Below are 19,738 nucleotides of genomic sequence, written 5' to 3' on the forward strand. Positions count from 1 at the left end.
AAGGGAATATATTTCAGATTCAAAGGCTCATAGAATGTAAGAGCTAGGAAGGGCCTGGGAAATCTTTTTGTCCAAACCCATAATTTAGTCAACAAGGAAACTGATCCTGGAGTAGTGAAATGATTTGTCCAACCTCACACAGCTGGTAAGAGACAAAGCAGGTAGTAGAATTCAGATTTTATTGAATTCAAGATTGCTGGGTTTTTCTTTGGTTTTGTTTTCCATTCTGCTATCCTGCATCCCTTCTCCTTTGTCTGAAGATCTTCCTCTAGAGCTCAGCGCTAGGTTACCTCTAATGGGAAGTCTTTCCTGACAACCTTCTACCCCCATAGTTCTTTGTGTACCAATAGAATGTAAGTTCCTCTAGGGCAGGGATCATTTTTCATGTTGTCTTGGTATTCCCATTGCCTGGCTTGAAGCATGCTTGTTGAGTGATGCTTAGTGATAATTTAAGTTATTAAACCTTAAAATGGCACTAATTCTTTTTGGACATCTTGTATTATTGACATTCTTCCCCATTTTCATGATACTGTGCTTTTACAGGCTCAAAGAAGGTTAAGAAGTCAGCATAAATACATATTAGTCTTTATTTAATGACGTCCTTCTGGATAGGCATGGCTCATCTTGGTGCCCATAGTTAAGATGTGTGGGTAGTTTTCTATTGCAGTCCATTCTGATGTAAGACTAAATGAACTCCATCTCACTACCTTGGGCTATGAGTGCAGATGTCACAGTCAGCTTCCCTGAAAAAAGAAATAGCAAATCCAGGAACAGCTGATTTTGAGCCACAAAATTTGAATGGCCCCAGGTATGATTAATCAGGGCATTGTTGTAAATTTACACTGATAATTAAATGCTCAGTATATAATTATTTTGTAGCCAAAATACTCAAATTAATTCCCAAATCCTTGGCCCCTAGACTTGTAGGTAAGGGGCCCAAGTAAGCAATTGCACAAGCTTACTTGTAGGCATTGAATTCTCCCTTCTTATTCTGTGAGTGACTACATTTGCCACTATACAATTATCTCTTTCACATCACTACTTTCCCCACTGCAGTTTGGATATATCACAGCTCAGCATAAAAAATTAAAAGGGAATTTTGGGGGAGTTTTGCAGAAGCTACAAATGACATGTGAAGGTCAACAGACAATACAGAAAAAGTTTACAAACTCAGAAATGCATAAATATAGGTATAGCATTATGTAATATCAACATATTTTATCCTTTAATACCATAAATATATACAATTTCTTTTATGAAGTTAAAATAATTAAAAGTTAAAATTTGTGAAAAGAGCATGAAAACCAACAGATGAAATACAACAGCTAGAAATGTAGAGGTATCTTTAAAAGTTTATTAACTCATAAATGCAAAACATGTGTATACTATTATATAAAATATTACCCTATACAGTATGTATTTTGCTGTTTAATGACATAAATGAATAGCTAGACAATTTTTTTCTTAAAATTAAATTTGTAGTAAAAGAACTATGATTCTGTGAACTGGTTTGGAGTGCCAAGCATGTTTACTTCAGTCTCTCACATGACATTTCAGTGATCTCACAGTGATCTTTGCATCTTGAGTTTCTCATATCTTGTGTCGTTTAGCCTATGACCAAATACTTAAGCCAAATTTTACAATAAGGTAATGTAAATACCCTATTAAGAAAAAGAAAAAAATTCAGACTTTTTCTCTGGTACGAAAGGAGGGCCAAAAAATTTTACTGGGGGCAGGGAGGCATGCCCCTAACCTTCAAGATGTGGAAGGGATAACTGAACTTTCTCAGTTTTTTGACAACCTAAATGTTAGTTTGTTTTATATTGAATAGGTTGATATCTTTAATAGGGAAAAATTGGCAACTAAAATATGTTTCTGTTCATACCTCTAATCTTAAAACCAATATCTGTGACCTAATTAATATCTCTTCTTTATATAGAAGTAGTTTAACATATCTGCTGATCTTGGTCTCTTAATATAAAATGCAAGACTCATAAAATTCAAAAACTCTTACTAACAAGAATAATCAAGCTGATTACCATCCTCATCCATAAGGGAGGTGGGAGATATCCTCCACTGGGTGGCTTAGAGCATGGGCAGAAGATTCTTTGAGTAGTGGATAGAGTTGTGGGCATAGATTTGGGAAGATCTGATTTTAAATATCAACTCTGAAAATCACTAGTTGTGTCAGAAAAATACCATTCATGTCCATCAGAGAATCCCTAGAATTTGTCTCCTAAGTCATAGAAAGATTGTGGTCTATGATGGAAGAAAGACTTCACACACCAGGAGTTTCCTCACCTTGTTAAAAATTACAGATACTTCACATATCTGTGGATTTAAAGCTCCAGTAAAAACACTAAAAAAGCTATATGTAATCACAATCGTGTTTTAAATAAGACTAGAATGTGTCATCTAAACAATTTTTTAAATTTTAATTGTGAACTTAACAGTTAAACCAACACGTATCAAGATAAAGTAAACAGAGGAAAGGACCATATAAATGCACTAGGAACTTTTGTAGAGGTTGTAAGAAAACAATATATAGATATATATATAGACAAAGATAGTAGCAAAAATAATAACAAAATTGCTCTATTTATGTCCTTATGCAAGCCCCCTTTTTTAATTTTCTAGATTTAAATATGTTTGTTGATGCTCTTTTTTTGTATCTGTCCTATTCACTCATCCATCTCCCCCCCATTCCCTGAATAGAAACCCTCCTTGTAACAAATAGGTTTAATCTGAAAATACACATCTTATTTATTCTCTACTTCTAGTCATACCCTCTCTACCAGGAGGTAGGAAAGTATGTTTCATCATCAGGCTTTCAATCTCATGACTATTTATAGTTTGAGTTTGGGGGTCTTTCAGAATTGTTTCCCTTCATGTTGTTATCATGGTCATTATGTAAATTACTTTTCTGGTTCTGCTCATTTTAATCTGCATCAGTTTATACAAGTCTTTTCCATGTTTCTCTTCATGCATCATACTCATCATTTCTTATGTTCAATAAAATTCCATTGGAGTCTTGCCATGAGTAATAGTGTCCCCAGAAGAGTCAGTTTCAGGCACCACAACCTTTTGTAGTAAAGAGAAATGCTGTCTATGGAGTCTACAAAGGACATTGATCCTTGGGGCCCAGCAGATAGCTGCACCTGCAGGGAACGTCATGAGTTGTGGAAAAAGTGCCTTCCAGGCATGAGGAATCCTGCTATCCTTTTGCATAGGTGTTCTCTGTGTATGAGCTACTTACTACCTTTTTACTTTAAATTTGAGCCTACCCTCCTCACAGACCCCCTGGATATTTGTGGGAGAAAAGTTAATTAACTCTCACTAGTGGAAAGCATAGGAGTAGGGAGTTAATATACAACAGTGCTATAAATGCAGACCCTCAGGGTTATCCCTCTGGGGATCCATCCTGCCGTTCTAAGTGAGAGTTTATGAAGTAGCTCCAGAACTGGGGCTATAGTTATATTTCTGTGCTTTTACATTTGAGAACTGCCCAGAGCTCACTACTTTAAAGGGCCTTGTAATGGCTTATTGCATCATGTGAATAATCCTTTTGGAGTATAAATAACCACTCCCTGATTTGTCAGCTGGGGGTTTTAGCTTTTCTTAATGTAAGGTACTCCACAGACTTGAAGACCAACAGGGAAGAACAATTTGCATATTCATTAATTAATATTCTGCTTATATTCAGCTTTAATCATTTGCATGTTTGAACTATTCATACCTGCTATCATTAAAGGCATTAGTTCCATAAGTCAAAGATGATTTCCTCACAATTAGATATAAAGTCAGATGTAAATTTCAGTACAGTCAGCTTCCTCAAAGGGCCCCAAATTCAGTCAGTCTTTTCACACCGTGAAGAATAGCTCAATTTGAAGTGGCAAATCCTAGTTGTGATCAATGCAAAGTGTCTTTCTGACTTAATAAATGATTGCAATTCTCTTTAGAACTAAAAATAGAACATTAATAGATGAACTCTTAATTGTGCTTTCGTTGTTACTGACTTTGTTGCTGATTATCTCTGTTCTCCCCTACTTTGAAAAACTTAAAAGTAGAATTTATTAGCTTCAGCTTTTATTTTGAATTTGTTATATTGATTTCCTCTGTTTCTCCTTAGAATAACTCTGAAAAGGCTAACATAAAAGTCAAGTAAATGAATTTCATATTGTCTTAAATATACTGCCACCCCCAATATAGGCTAATCCCCTAAAGTGAGATTGCTTTGATAAGAAAAAAATAGGTAGGTAAATCTATTATGTAAAATAAATTAATTACATAAAATTATCATGGAAAGAGTGATTCTTTTCATCAAAAAATGTGTTTTATGTACAGAATTATAGTTTTAGAGCTTGAAGGTCATCTAATGTAGGCCCTTTATTTTACAAATAAGGAAAGTGAGGTTAAAGTGACATCAGTGGCAGAGCTGGGATTCAAACCTAGATTCCCTTCTTCTTTACAAAGCCTCACGATGCCTTTAAACACTGTTATTTTGATTGTATTTATTGTTTTCATTATCATAACATAACTACAGTACTTTATAGAAGCTAGAACTAGAGGAAAGTAGGACCAATATAACTGTTTTTGAAAAGCTGGACCAGAAAAAGGATAGAGTCCCACAAAGTCAAACCCCATTCCAGCCACCTGAGCTCCCCATCCATTGCCTTCTGGGCACCCTACTACATCTCCATACTATTATATTGGCAGTATCCATAGACATGACCCATGACCCACAGTTTGAGCCCAGGAGGTCATGAATCTCTTCTCTATTTCTCCTAAAATCAGCAAATAATTCTTAACAACAATTTATGAGAGATGAAACCCGGAGTTCTTGGTGTTGAGGGGATGAACTCCATCTCCTTGTTCCAAACCAATCGTGTTGACGTTTGGAGTTCTGGTTGTGGTGATGTCACTGTTTGAAGACTTTGAGATATTAGATTCAATCTCATAAGACTTAGTAGAACTTCTCTTGTGAACTCTGGGGATGACTTCTGTTAAATTGCTCTTATTTTGAGGCAATAGTAACTGTCGTATTTACCTGTTCATATTCCCTTATTTGGTCTTATGCCCTTACTTCCATGAAGTGAAAGATGGGTGAGAAATCCCTATTGATGTAATTTGTAGTGATTTTTTGAGGTAGGGGATTCCAGTGGGAGGCTAGGTGGCACAGTGGATAGGGTGCTGGGCCTGAAGTCAGGAAGACTCATCTATGTATGTTCAAATCCAGCCTCAGACACTTAGCTGTGGGCAAGTCACAATCCTGCTTGCCTCAGTTTCCTCATCTATAAAATGAGCTGGAAAAGGAAATCACAAACCACTCCAGTATCTTTGCCAAGAAAACCCCAAATGGGGTCACAGAGAGTTGGACATGACTGAACAACATTCCAGATGAGCAAATTCACCCTACCAATGAAGATTTAAATCATTTAACAGTATTTATAAAGCAATTACTGTGTGCCAGCCACAGTACTAGGTGCTCAGATTAAAAATATGAAAAATAAAGTCATCCTCAGTGATGAAGAAGACAACATGCTCATACAGCACTAGAAGCTGGGAAAATGGGAAAGGCTAGTGGTGGAAAGTAGCTTTTGACCTAAATCTTGAAGTAAATGAGGGATTTTAAGTAGGAAGTGGGGGGGGGGAGCTGTAATCCAGGCATGAGGGATAGTGATTATAAAGGCACAGGGATGGGAGATGTAGTGTCATATGAAAAGAATAGCAAAAAGTCCAGAAGAGCTTGACCACTGAGTTTATGGAGGAGCAAAGTTAAGACAGTGGAGTGGGGGAACATGTAAGAAAGTTGAAAAGGTAGGATGGGGTCAGGTTGTGAAAAGCCAAACAGAGTTTACATTTGACCTTAAAGGCAATTAGGAGCCACTGGAGTTTTGGGCATATGTGTATGTGCTGGGGATTGGGGAATAGATGTCGTGACGTAGGCAGACCCGAACTTAAAGAGAATCACTTTGACTGTTCAGTGGATAACGGATCAGAAAGATGAGAATCTTATGATGGTGAGACCTATTAGGAGGCAATAACAGTAGTTCAGGTGAAACACATTGAGGGTCTGAACCTCACATGGGAGTGCCCACGTGAGTGGAGAGAAGGGGACATATGCAAAATTAAACAGATAAGATTTTGGCAACTGGTTAAATATATGAGGTAAATGTGAGGAGTCTAGCATGACCTCACAGTTATGAGTCTGGATGATTGAGAGGTGATTGAGATGCTGCCCTTGACAGTAATAAGAAAGTTTGGAATAGGGGCAGGTTTGGGGTGGGAAAATGATAAATTCTTTTTTGGGCACGTTGAGTTTGAATAGCCTGCTGTTATTCAGTGGTGTCTGACTCTTCATGACCCCAAGGACCATATTGTCCATGGGTTTTTCTTGACAAACACACTGGAGTGGTTTGTCATTTCCTTCTCCAGCAGATTAAGGCAAAAAGAGGTGGAGGGACTTGCCCAGAATCACACAGCTAGTAAGTGTCTGAGGTTGGATTTGAACTCATGTCTTTCTGACTGAGTCCAGCACTCTGAGCCACCTAACTTCCCCCTTGAGATGCCTACAGTATATCTCATTTGAAATATCCAAATGGCAGTTGATGAGAGAATGGAGTTGAGAAAAGATACTAGGTCTGAATATATAAATTTGGAAGTCATTTGCAGAAACAATTGAAACCATGAGAACTAATAACATTACTAAGTAAGATGGTGTAGAATGAATACAGAAGAGGGCCCAGAACCTTTAAGGAAACCCACAGGTGAAAGATATATGAAAAACAAGCAAAGGAGACTGAGGAACAGCTGGACAGATAGAAGGTGAACCAGAAAAGAACAGAGTAATTTGCTAATTTTAGGACCTTCTAGTCCAGAGCTAGGTAGATTTCCTTCATTGCCTCTTGGAATCACCTATATTATTCCCATAGATTTTATATTCTTTTTTCTCTTGCAAACAAACCCTAGAAAATACTGTCTTGTGATCTACAATATCTGGAGACAGGATAGAAGAGAAGGGGAGGCAGGAACTAGGAAGGGGATAGTGGTAGAAGGAGGAGGGCAAGTTTTTAGAGTTTACATGCAGCTGATTTCTGAACTTGGCCGAGAGCCATCTTGGCTCAGGTGCTAGGCAAGGTCTAGGAGATACTGAAAGCTAATTAAAGAGGCTCAAAGTGAAAGAGTGCTGAGATGGAAGTCAAAGTGTCCTGGACAGGTTCTGAGAGAAGCATCTGGTGTCCTGGAAAACCAATTTTGGTGAGTGAGGTCTCAGGTTCTGGGCTGGATCCCTGCGTCTTTCAAAATAGGTTACAATAATAAGAAAATGTTTCCTCTGTGTTGGGGCCCCATTCTTCCCATATGAAATTAAATTGGAGATTATTTTTAGATTTAGTTAAATGGAACAAATGAACACCGAACATCTTTAGACACTAGAAAAAGAGCACGGCCAACAACTCACCACTGTTTCCCAACACCAGCCCTAGTGCATAATAAAAGGTACTGGTGAATGCCTTTTCACATGCATAGAATCATTTCAGAACAGCTAATGAAATTCATTACTCATTTGAGATAGAGAATATAAAAGGCATTATAAAAAAATCCAATCCAATTCAACATAATCTTGGCACTTGGCTCATTCCAGTTGATCCATTTCCAAAAGAAACAGACAAATTAAATTCAGGAGAGACAATCCTACTGTTGTTAAAGTTTTAAATCAAGTCTGCTCAGTTACCCAGCTTCTCGCAATGCCTCTGTAAGGAGCAGTCATGAGAAATTAACTGATCCCAGCATCCTTGCTTACATCTGCTCAACTGGTACCCTGAACAGACAGTCCTCCTCCTAACCAAATCACCAGGATTTCCCTTTCACACATGCAAAATATATTTGAGCTAAGCTTTGCCAAATTCCAGGCTAGTAACAGGATAGAATATTTAATTACCATTTTCCTGTTTAATTTCATGTTCATGAGGCTATGAATCAATATTTTGCATCAACTGATCCAAAACCTAACATATAGTCCGTGCTTAATGATGTTGGTTGATTGATGCCTTGGAAAAGGAATTTCCTGGAAAGCCATGACTTCTTGCTTTTAAAGAAAATGATAATAAGTAGATAAATCAGAGGTTGAAAGTCTTCAGTATTTTTCATGTAGATCTTAAACTCATTTTTATGGCCCTTTCATGGCTACCTATCTACTCCCACCTTCACACTTCAGACTCCCAATGGCATCTTGCTCACTCAAGCCATGTTTCACCATCCAATCCAAATAAGAAAGGAGCTGACATCAATCACATATGTCTGATTTTTTTTTTGTTTGACAGATTATGCTTTGAGCTAGGAAACTGATAAGATTAGGATTGTCAAGCAACAGGAAGGACCCAGCTGAGGTTATGCACCATTGGTGTTTTGTTTTTGTTTTTTTCTTCTAGGAACACCCAGGTAACTTGGGTGCAGAAGAAGAGATGCTTTGCATCTTTCTGTATGTCCACAGCTTGTTCTCATCTGTAGCAAAATAGGTGAATATAGGAAAAAGGGATAATATATATTTGCCTATAGTGGAGACAGGCAAAGAGGAGGACCTCTGTAACTGGCAGGTGAAGCAAATGACTGTATTTAGGAAAGCTCGTGGAGTAGGATGAGATGAATTTTGGCTATGTTTTTCTTAAAGGCAGCATTTTTATGGCTTTAGTATCACCCCTAGAATAGAGACTCTTTACCTGGGGTTCATAAACATTGAAAAATGTTTTGATAACTGTATTTTTTTTTCCAGTTCAATTACTCTTATTTATTTTTATGAAGAAATTAAGTTTTATAAGTAAGAGAATAAATCCTATAGTTGATGAAGAATAGGATATTTTATATTCTTTTTATATAAGAAACTGCAAATCTCTTATGTACAGCTTACTGTTCCTTTTAAGTATATAATAAAGTTATCATGTAACTTTTTTTCCTTTTTTTCTTCCCTGTCCCCCCCTAACTAGAGATGGCTACCATTAGACACATGTATGTGTATATATGCAAAACCATTGTATACATAACTTCTATCGATCAATTCTTTCTCCGGATACAGAGATAACTGTATTTCAATATAATTGATTTCCCTTGCAATCTTATGGGTTTTATTTTATGCATTTAAGAACATTAGTCCGAGGAGTCCCTAGATCTTCACCAGACTGTCAGAGGGGTGCAGGACACACAAAATGGTGAAGAACTCCTGCTCTAGCTAATAACTGCTCATATTTATATCATGTTTTGGTCTCAAATCAAATTAGATGCTTCCATGTGATACTCACAAACAGCCCTGTGAGGTAGCCAGGGTAAGTGCTGTTGCCTGAATTTCGTGGATGAGGAAACTGATGTTCAGAGTGGTTAAGTGGTTTTCCTAAGATCACACAGCTAGTAGGCAGAGCAAGGACTCAAACCCGCGTCTTCCGATTCAAATATTCTTTGCCCCATACCTAGCATTATACAATTTAGAACTATAGTGGGTCTTCACCCAAAAAGTCCAGACTTCTCATTCTACAGAGGAAGAAACTGATTCAGAGAAGGTAAGCCACCTGCCCAAGGTCACACAGTGAGAACAGAGACAAGATTAGAACCTAGGCTTATTTTCCAAATTCAGTAACTATTTTTTCAATGCACAGTGCTTCCCCCTGGTTCATGTCTTTGGGTACCAATTTCGCCATCTGCAGGATGAAGAATGACAGGGTGGACTGGGTAACCTCTAAGAATCCATCCATTTCTAACATTCTTTGGTTCCCTTAACTATTCATAGCCATCAATTATTTATGCTTTTAGCAAAACATAATGTTGTTTTATGATAGAAGTTTTTAGACAGTCCTAAAGCTGGACCACTGTTCCTCTCATTTATTTTATTTGTATTCTTGGAAAATCATCCAAATAATCATTTAAATGCTGCTTCAGGTCACCCACTAGCAATTATTCAGACATTGAAGTATATTGTTGCAGCATTAGTCATCAGAGATCTTTGGAGAGAGGCCTAGAAATCAAAGACAAACAATTTCCCTTTTTTGTTGTTATACTGCTAATTTCACTGTACATTTAACAGATTGTGTTGAAATTTCTTTAAAAAATGCTCAGTTGTGGACAGTGAAAGATATTTGCTTTCATTTAAGCAAGAGCTCAGTGATTACTTGTTTAGCTTTCTAGTTTATACCCAAAACTAAAGCTACCCAGAATCTCAGAATTCAGTTTTTACAAAAAATCTCTGTTTAAAATAGATTATCTAAGAATAGATATAATAATAATTACTAACATTAATATAGCACCTACTATGTGCCAGGCACTGTGCTTTACAAAGATTATCTCAAGTTAGGTGCTGGTATTATCCTCATTTTACAGATGGAGAAACTGAGGCAACCTGGGGTTAAGTGATTTCCTCAGTCACAGGGCTAGTAAGCACCTGAGTCTGGAGTAGAATTCATGACCTGAATCTTCCTGACTCAAAGCCTGGCACTGTATATTCACTGTAGCACCTAGCTGTCTGTAGCAAGTGACGGTAGTAGATGGCTGACCTTTCAGTCACGAAGGCCTAGATTCAAGCCTTGCCTCTGACAGGTACTGACTGTGTGACCCTGAAAAAGTAATTAAACCCATACAACTCCCTATGCTTATGCATATACATGACTTGATGATCCATATCAATGAAGGAAGCTTCCGCACTGGGAGTTGCCTACATCAAAGAAATCATGAGCTTGATGATTTTTTTAAAAAATATCCATAGAGCTTCATTCCCTTTCTTGTCTATCTTCTTCCCCCTTATCTCCACTCTCCCTAATCCCCACTTTCTGTTTATGGAGGTACTCTGGCTAGTAGGTGATTTCTCTCCAGAAATCTTTTCTGTTTCCAGTGCACTGAGTCCATAATGGGTCTGTTGTGCTGCTCTATTAGAGACAAACCCAGCTCCCCTCATCAGCAGTAAGGATGCTGAGAGCCAAGCAATTAATTTTGACACTGGATCCAGGCTTCAGTGCCAATTTAGACAGCCTGTGGTACTTTTATTGCTTGTAGGATGCCAACATTTAAAAACTGACCAACAGAGGCCACAAGGAAGTGTCTAAACCAGCAAGAAATTGAATTGAGCAACAACATTTTTGAGCAGGTCACTCTACAGCCCAAAGCTAAATGAAAGAAAAAAAGAAATTAATGGAGTCCAAAAGCAAGAATTCGCTGATTTTTTCATCTCCATCTCTTAGTATATTTAATTCCTTCAAGGGCTCAGCTCAGATGTCACCTCCTACAAGAAACCTTTCCAGATATCCTTAATGATTAGTGTTCTCTCTCTTTCCCTGAAAATCTTGTGTATCTATCTCTCTTCTTATCTATTGAATGCCCCTCCCCTCAGTAGAATAAGAATGAGGAAAATGATGATCAGAGTTTAAGGACTAATTTTCTTTTTGTCTTTGTATCTCCAGTCCTTAGTAAAATGGCCTGCACACTGGTGCTTTAAAATGTTTGTTGCATTGGACCCAATTGATATTTTGTGTATGCTATTGATTTGATTGCCCTGAGTTTTGGGAACCTGTGTGAAATCACAGAGTCTGTGGCAATGGATTCAAATAGTGGAAAAAACTTTTCATACTGTTTTAAATTTGGATAAAGTAGCAATATTACTAGGGATGCTCAGCTTGAGGAAGGGCAGACTTGGAGGGGATATGATGGTTGTCTTCAAGTGTTTGAAAGGCTTAAGACACAGAAGGGGAATTAGTCTGCTTTGTGCCAGAGGGTAGAGCCAGGAACAATGAGCAGGAGTTGCCAAGTGACCAATTTAGACTTGACCAGTGGGCTACTAATAATTGGTGCTGTCCAAAAGTCGAATGTCTTGCCTTGAGAGGTCGTGGGCATGGGACCAGCTCATTGGAGGTATGCAGGTGGAGGCTGGATAAACACTTGTCTATGTTGTGGAGGGTGGGGAGGAGAGATATGGGTTGGGTTACATTGCTCATTGATGAAGTCAAATATTCTGCAAAAGCCTATGATTTACTCAGAGGTAGAATGGCAATAGATCAGTACTTCCAAAACATGAGACTTGGTGTGATCTGGGAGAATATATGGATGAGGTTACCATGATGTGTTTTCTTTCTCTATAGCAAGAGAGACCCAGACTTCTGGAGCCCTTGGATTATGAAACAGTCATTGAAGAGCTTGAGAAAACTTATTGGAATGATCCTCTTAGAGATCTCATTTTCTTCCCCAATGATGACTTCTCAGTAAGTACTCTTTTTTTTTTTCAAAGCATTAAATCCTGATTGAGTTTCAGAGTGCTGTGTTTAATACAGTATTGCCTGATCCAGAAAACTTATGGTTGGATTTGGTTAGAAAAGTGAGTAGTCTGCATAAGACACAAAAATAAAGATACAAAAATGAAAATGAGCCAGATTTGGGGAAATGAATAATATTCCAAATTATTTCTAAGGGTAGTGAAGGCTAGCTTTATAGGAGCATTTTGGCAGCCCATTTTTTATGCTTCTTCCTAAAAGAGTGTGGGGAATGAAGGTTTACATTGGAATCATAGATGTTGAGCTGAAAGAGGCCTTGGAGATCATCTTATCTAATTCCTTCATTTTTCCAAGTGAAAGTAAACTGCAGCTCAAAACACTGGACTTTTTCACACAACTGTCAGGGCCAGGGTTCAAACCCAAATCCTCTGACTCAAAAGCTACCACTCTAAATATTATACTACACAAGTCAAGTGACTCAGCGAATTTAGAATAAAGTAGAAAAGAGCCCTGGATTTTGAATCCGTGGCCTAGGGTTCTATCTCATCTCTATTTGGATAAGTTGCTGAATGTTTTATGGGTCTTCACTGAATAAAATGAAGTGGTTAGACAAGCTAATTGCTAAACTTTCTTTGAGCTCTGAATCCTATTAAATCCTGCAGAAACCTATTCTTTACTTGGCAACCTTCTCTCAAATAACAAATGTGATTGCGTCATGGAGATATTCCCACCCACTTGATACCTTTGTATGTTAGCCCAAACTACTGTAACCACTGACCAGACTACCAGCCTAAACTACTTCAGTTCTTGATTCTCCCCATGTATTTGGCTCAAATCTTAATGTCAGATGTCCCTCGCTTCCATTATTTTTCGGATTAACTAGGAAGAGGCAGCCAGGTCCAGTGGGTAGAGAGCCCTCCCTGAAATCAAGGAGACCCCAGTTTCAGATTTCAGATTCACACACTCATTGGGTGACCAAGGACAAGCTGCTCAGGACCCCTAGGCAATTCCCCAAAACCATAAATTTTGGTGACATTGTCCATCTTCAGAGGAAGTTTACATACTGGGAATTCCCTGTAAGACTGTAATTACATGTTTGGATGCTCTTAATACCTTTGAAAGAGGAAAAGAAAAGAAAAACTAAGATTAAGTTGTAACATGGGATAAAAAAATAAATTAAACAAGTTGGCAGTTCATTTAGATTTGGAAGAGTCCTTAGAGCTCATCTGTTCCAGTCTCCTCCACCTCCATTTTACCGGTAAGGAAATTAAGGCCCAGAGCAGGAAATTGACTTGCCCCGAGGTCAGAAAGCTAGTTAGTAACAGAACTGGGTCCAGGACCCCAGCCTCTTTCTTCTTCTTCCATCACTCTAGCAGACAGATAAATACGAAAGGTATTTAGGTGCTCTCCTAAACCCCCAAAAACCTACTCTGTGTGCTGCATATTATACCGTCCTGCACATTTGGGTTTGGCACAGTTTGGGGCTTATCGCAAGCTGAAATGCACTTCCTTAGTTTAACCAAAATATGTAGTACTTGAACTCTAAATACAAGGTTTAACATACTTAACTCTCTCCCCACATCCTCGTTTTCATTTCTGCGACCAAAAAAAAAAGTCAGTCTTCCAGAGCAGCTCCTTTCTCTCAAAAGCAAAACCAAGCCCGAACAAAACTATGCAAACAGAGGAAATGTTTCCTTTCTTCTATTTAGCTTAGCCCAGTATCTGATAAACCCGAAAATCCTATTTCTGTACCTAAAAGGAAAAGGAAACCGATAAAGATAATAGGATCATGGGACCTCAGACTGAGATTTGGAAACATGTCAGAGGTCATCCTGTCCAATCCAAATGTCCCCATTTGACAGATATGGCAACTGAGACCCAGAAAAGTTAAGTAACTTAAGTGACCCAAAATCATACCCTCAGGTTATGAGGGGCAGGGATGGCATTCAAACTGCCATGAGAAGGCAAGCACAACTAGGAAGCATTCTTTCATCCCTCATTAAGTTGGAATAAACTATGCCAGAGGACACTACTGGGTTTTCTTTTTCTAATTAATGTACTTGTAATATTTAAAATTAAGTGCACCTCAGTGCACAAAGAATCAAATTGAATTGAATTCCCATCTCTGACACTTGCTAGGCTCTTTTACATAGTTCTGAAGAACTGGCCGCATCACCCCTTTTGACTGATTACCATAGAAATTTACTGCTTACTTTCTGATGGGGTGACTGACTGAGCAAGTCAATTAATTTCTCTTTACCTATTTCCTCATCTGTAAAATAGGGTTAATTATACTTATGCTGCCTCCTTCCTGGTGTTGTTCAATCAGTTCACAAGCATTTACTAAGCACTTTGTTGTAATTCAGTTATTTCAGTCATGTCTGACTCTTTTTTTTTTGCAAGGCAGTGGGGTGAAGTGACTTGCACAGGGTCACACAGCTAGAAAGTGTCAAATGTCTGAGGACAGATTTGAACTCAGATTTTCCTGAATCCAGGGCCAGTGCTCTATCCACTGGGCCATCTAGCTGCCCCACCCCCATCATGTCCAACTCTTTATGACCCAATTTGATTTTCTTGGCCAAGATAATGGAGTGGTTTGACATTTCCTTCTCTAATTCATTTTACAGATGAGAAAACTGAGGCAAATAGGGTTTAAGTGACTTGCCCAGGGTCACCCAGCTAGTAAGTATTTGAGGCTGGATTTGAACTCAGGAAGATGAATCTTCCTGACTTTCAGGCCGGACATTCTATCCACTGTGCCATCTAGCTGCCCCTTTCACGTACCTACTATATGCCAGGTGGTGTGCTGAACAATGAGAACACCAAGACAAGAAGAAAACAGTCCCTTTCTTCATAAGACTTATTATCTTCTACTGAGGCAACCCATTTGTAAACCTCACGGCACAATGTTCATGTAAGCTGTTATGATCATTTCTCCCACACAGGCATCCTAATACCTGCACTGTGCATAGACTGTAGTGTATGTATTTTAGGATAGGTTTTGTGGGGCAGTAGATAGAACACTGAACCTGGAGTCAAGAAGATCTGAATTCAAATCCTACCTCAGACACTTAACTGGCAGTTCGACCGTATGCAAGTCAAAAAACCTCTCTGTGTCCATTTTCTCACCTATCAAATGGAGATAATAATGGCACCTCCTTCATGAGGTTGTTGTAAAGCTCAAAGTATCAAAGCTCATGTATTTACAAATACATGTAAAGTGTTTTACAAACATTGAAGGGTTAAATAAATGAATTAAAGGGTTTAATAAATGAATTGAGGGTTAAAATGAATTTGAAGGGTTAAATACGCTGTTAATATTTGCTCTCTAATTCTATCGTTTTGAATTCATATCTAATTGTTATCACATATCTATCATTTTAAAAAACCCTGTACCACATACAGGTCAAACCTTAACTCGGATTAGTCAACTGAAAACAAAAAGATGGCTTTGAGCATTTATTAGCTACAAAGTTTTGCTTTGTAAGAAATCTTCCTATTCATCTCTCCTGACTTTCTATAAATAGAATGAATTTATAGTCTGAGGAGAAGCCATTTCTTGACCTCTCTTTGCAATCCACTAGTCCAGTCTGACTGCCTGGCACAGAGCAGGCACATAGTAAATGCTAATTAATTAACTGACAGAAAGCTGCTTGGCCTGGCTGTCAGTGCCTCTTGTTACATGTCCATCCTGCAAGAACTGACTAGAGAAGTAATAATTAATAATAATAATAATAGCTAGCATTTATGTAACACCATTTATTAGGTACTGCATTAAGCATTTTACAAATATTATCTCATTTTATCCTCACTAGAACCTTGGGAGGTAGGTTCTATTATTATCCCCATTTTACAGTTGAGGAAACAGGCGAACAGAGGCTGACCTGCCCAGGGCCACGCGGCTGGTAGGTGTCTGAGGCCAAATTTGAACCCAGGTTTTCCTGACTTCAGGCCCAGTGCTCTATCTAATGTGCCACCTGCCTGGTAGGTCATGGGAGAGCATAATTCCTTTCCAAGAGTATGGTCCACAACATCTGGGAAATCTATACCCATCTGTAGTAGAAGGCAATAGCTAGATGGTCATATATGGGGCTGCTCCAATCTCCTGTGGCAGAAACTGCCATTTCTCTGCTCCCTGTGAATGTTTTTGTGAATCTGGTCTCCAACCTATAAGTTGGAGAACTGCCTGATTCTATAATTACCATGATGACTACTTTCAGTTACTGAACAGCAATACCATAGAGCAGGCCTTAACTCATTGATTCATTTGTTTAATCAATATGTCTTTAGAGCTCACAAAGAAAATGGAATTATACTAAGCAACATGGGACTCAGAAGCACAGTAATGATGCCAGAGGACTGAATGCAAAAGCACGAGGTTAATTTAAGTTATTTTTATAAACTAATGGGGACAAAGAAAGTAAAATGATTGTATTGCTTTAAGAATCAGAGACTTTGTGCTGTGTATATGAACAATTTAAATGTGTCTACTACCACAATCCTGGATGAGCACATCAAGAGTGCTGACATTAACATTCTCTTAAGTTGCTGTTTTAGGGATAATCTTTGATCCTTTGATAATTTTAGTCTTCCCTGGCTTCCTTTAATTCCCAAGTAAAATTTCATCTTCTACAGGAAGCCTTTCCCAACCCCACTTAATTCCAATGCCTTCCTCTATTAATTATTTCCTATTTATCCTGTATGTAGCCTTCTTTGTATATATTTGTTTGCATGTAGTTTCCCCTAGTAGACTGTAATCTTCTTGAGGGCAGGAACTTTTTGCCTCTTTTGTATTCCCAACACTTAGCATAGAGCCTTTCACATACCAGGCACTTAATATTCATTGATTGACCAGTAGTCTCCTAAGAGCAGAGTGAGTGAATCACAGTATATTTCCCAGCTTCTAGATCCCTTATGTGTCATCCTCAATTGTGACTTTGTTAAAGAGTGAAAGATGATGTAATTCTGCTCTCCTCCATTACTGAAGGGCTTGGTGAATTAATGGAGAAACTTTCATTTTTGGCACGTGGTATTTCGTATTGGGGTTTATCCATGTTGAGGTTGTCCCACGGTGGTCATCATGGTCATAGTTTGGATAACTAACTATTGGAAACTTTTGTACTCTAAGGACAAACTTGTTCTGCTCAACTCTAGAAGGCAGGCCTGGAAAAATGGGTGGATATTGGAAAAAGGCAAATTTGAGGCTTGGTGTCAACGTAAGAGTGACTTTTGACTTCACCCTTACAAAAAGGAAAACTTCCTAAAGAGTGAAGCCATCAACAAGAGGAATGGCCTAGTAGGGGAGGTAAAAGGGTCTCCTTTCATCCCGGTGATCAGTAAGCAAAATCTGAACAATCACTTGTAGACCATATTGTTCAGTGCCTAATAATAGTAGATGCTAAATAAATGTGTTTTCATTCATTCGTACTGTGTAGAGAATTCTTGTTCAGGTGTTATTGGACTAGATGGCTTGAGTGGTTCCTTCTGGTCCTAGGACTTTGTGGTTCTGATGTTTTATATTTGTCTATCCTTCAATTAGATTGTAAGCTCCATGAGGACAGGTCCATGCTCTCACTTTACACTCATTGTTTCCTTTTCTGGATGTTCATTATCCATCCCTTTAAAATTTATATCTCCCCTAGCACCAAACACAGTAATCTTTATAGAGTGAGGACTTAATTAATTGGTTGAATGAATTCATACCCAACAGACTAAACCAAGAGGGAGTAAGTAGATTTAGGGGTATGAAATCAGGATGGTCATCCTTTAGTCTATTGATAGTGTCTTTTTTAAGGAAGATGAGTGAGAAAGGTCAGAATCTTGTTCACTTCATTTGTGCTCTATTACACCGAAAATATTATTCTGCTCTGACACAGTATAGTCTAAGCTCTATTTCTATTATGATGCTGGGAGCACTTGACTGACATTGCTATGCAAAAACTCTCCCAGTAGGATTTGGTCATAAAGAACAGTGAAAAAAAACCAGTAAACACACTATTTTCAGTTTGCTTTCTTACCTTTCTTTTTGAAGTTGTTGATAACAGAAAATCGGTGGCAACCAAATACTCAAGTCGTTTTGCAAAGGTGGCTGATATAGCACAAATGGACATTTGAAATAGGCAGTGCCAAAGGGAAAGTACTTAAGTACTTTTCAAAAGTACTTAGTGTTCACAATGTCCAAGACTCAAGACTGCAGAGGCTATATATTCCAACCCACACCTGACCAAGGAAACCCTTGACGACATATCCAACTAGTGAGCTCACTTGATGGCCTTCAGGTAAAGGGGAACCAAGAAGTTCCCAAAGCAGTTTATTTCATTTTTGAATTACTAATTATTGAAAGGTTTATCCTTGGGTCAAGCTAAAACTCGTGTCTCTTCCACTTCTATCCATTGCTTTTAATTCCTGAGCCAGTCAGAAAAAAGAAAATTCCTCTTCCACATTGTAGCACCTCAGAGACAGGGTGTCCCAAAAGTTTTAGTGTGGTTTTGAGCTTTAATAGCTTAAAAGTTAAAAGCTTTAAAAACTATTAAAACAAAACTGCATTAAGACTTTTGGGACACTTTGTATTTAAAGAAAGCTGCTTGGCCCTTAAGTCTTCTCTAGGTTAAATATTCTCAGTTCCTTGAATCTATTCTCTTATGGAATGATCTCTTACCTTTCTCTGGATGACGTCAAGCCTATTAATGGCCTTTCTAAAATGTGATGCCAAGAATTGAACACAATTAACCTAAAATTGTAGAGTTAACCTAAATAATAGAGACATAAGGGTTGAGTTAACTTTCATTATTTGACCTGGTTATTGGCAAAGTAATTAAAAATTGTGTTAAGGCCAATTTTGTAGAAGATTTTTAGCAAAGAAAGAGGATCTCTGCAAGTGACCTGAGTCTAAGAAGCCAGTCAACTGGAAACTGCTCTGAGAACACACTCAGACCAGAGAGCTGTATCAGATGGAGTAGTCTTGAGAATCAGACAATTGTATGAGATGAGATTTCTGAGCCTTAAATGGACAATGTTTACTTTTTACCTTTGCGTCTTTTATATGTAAGGTCTACTTATTAAAGCAGACTGCCCCCATTGGTTTTGTCAATGCATCAATCAATTTCTCTCTTTTTTTTTCCCTCACAGTGTTACTCATCATAAGCCCCATAGTTAAGAACCCTTGATGAAGTTTTTGTAATATCATTTAGTGATTCATTGAAGAGACTTTGTCTCTCAATTAGAATCAGATGGGGAAATGTGAGAAATGAATATTCCTCTCTTATATTTAATAACTAATTGTTGTTATTAGGACCAAGGTTTTTCCCCTTTTCTACTCCGTCATCCAGAAATCAGCCAGTGTGGGAAATTTCTCTTAGAGATTTACCCAGGCCAAGGTCTAATCAGACAGTAAAAGACATTCCAAGTTCAGGCTAATGGGTGTACTCCTGTTCATTGTGTTTGCTCAGATAGGTCCTGGGAAAATGTTTATTCTCCATATTATCAAGATAGGTGATATG

General features: G+C 38.1%; 1 protein-coding gene across 1 annotated transcript in view; it reads left to right on the forward strand.

The window, feature by feature from the left end:
* DOCK10 (dedicator of cytokinesis 10) overlaps window positions 1–19,738 on the forward strand; it is a 364,408-nt gene that overhangs the window by 146,015 nt on the left and 198,655 nt on the right. Inside the window, 1 exon segment of the mRNA XM_020975484.2 lies at window positions 12,111–12,230. Coding sequence (XP_020831143.1) covers window positions 12,111–12,230 — 120 coding nt within the window.

This window comes from Phascolarctos cinereus, unplaced genomic scaffold (genome assembly GCF_003287225.1).
Source record: "Phascolarctos cinereus isolate Bilbo 61053 unplaced genomic scaffold, phaCin_HiC Scaffold_7;HRSCAF=346, whole genome shotgun sequence".
Lineage (NCBI taxonomy): Eukaryota > Metazoa > Chordata > Mammalia > Diprotodontia > Phascolarctidae > Phascolarctos > Phascolarctos cinereus.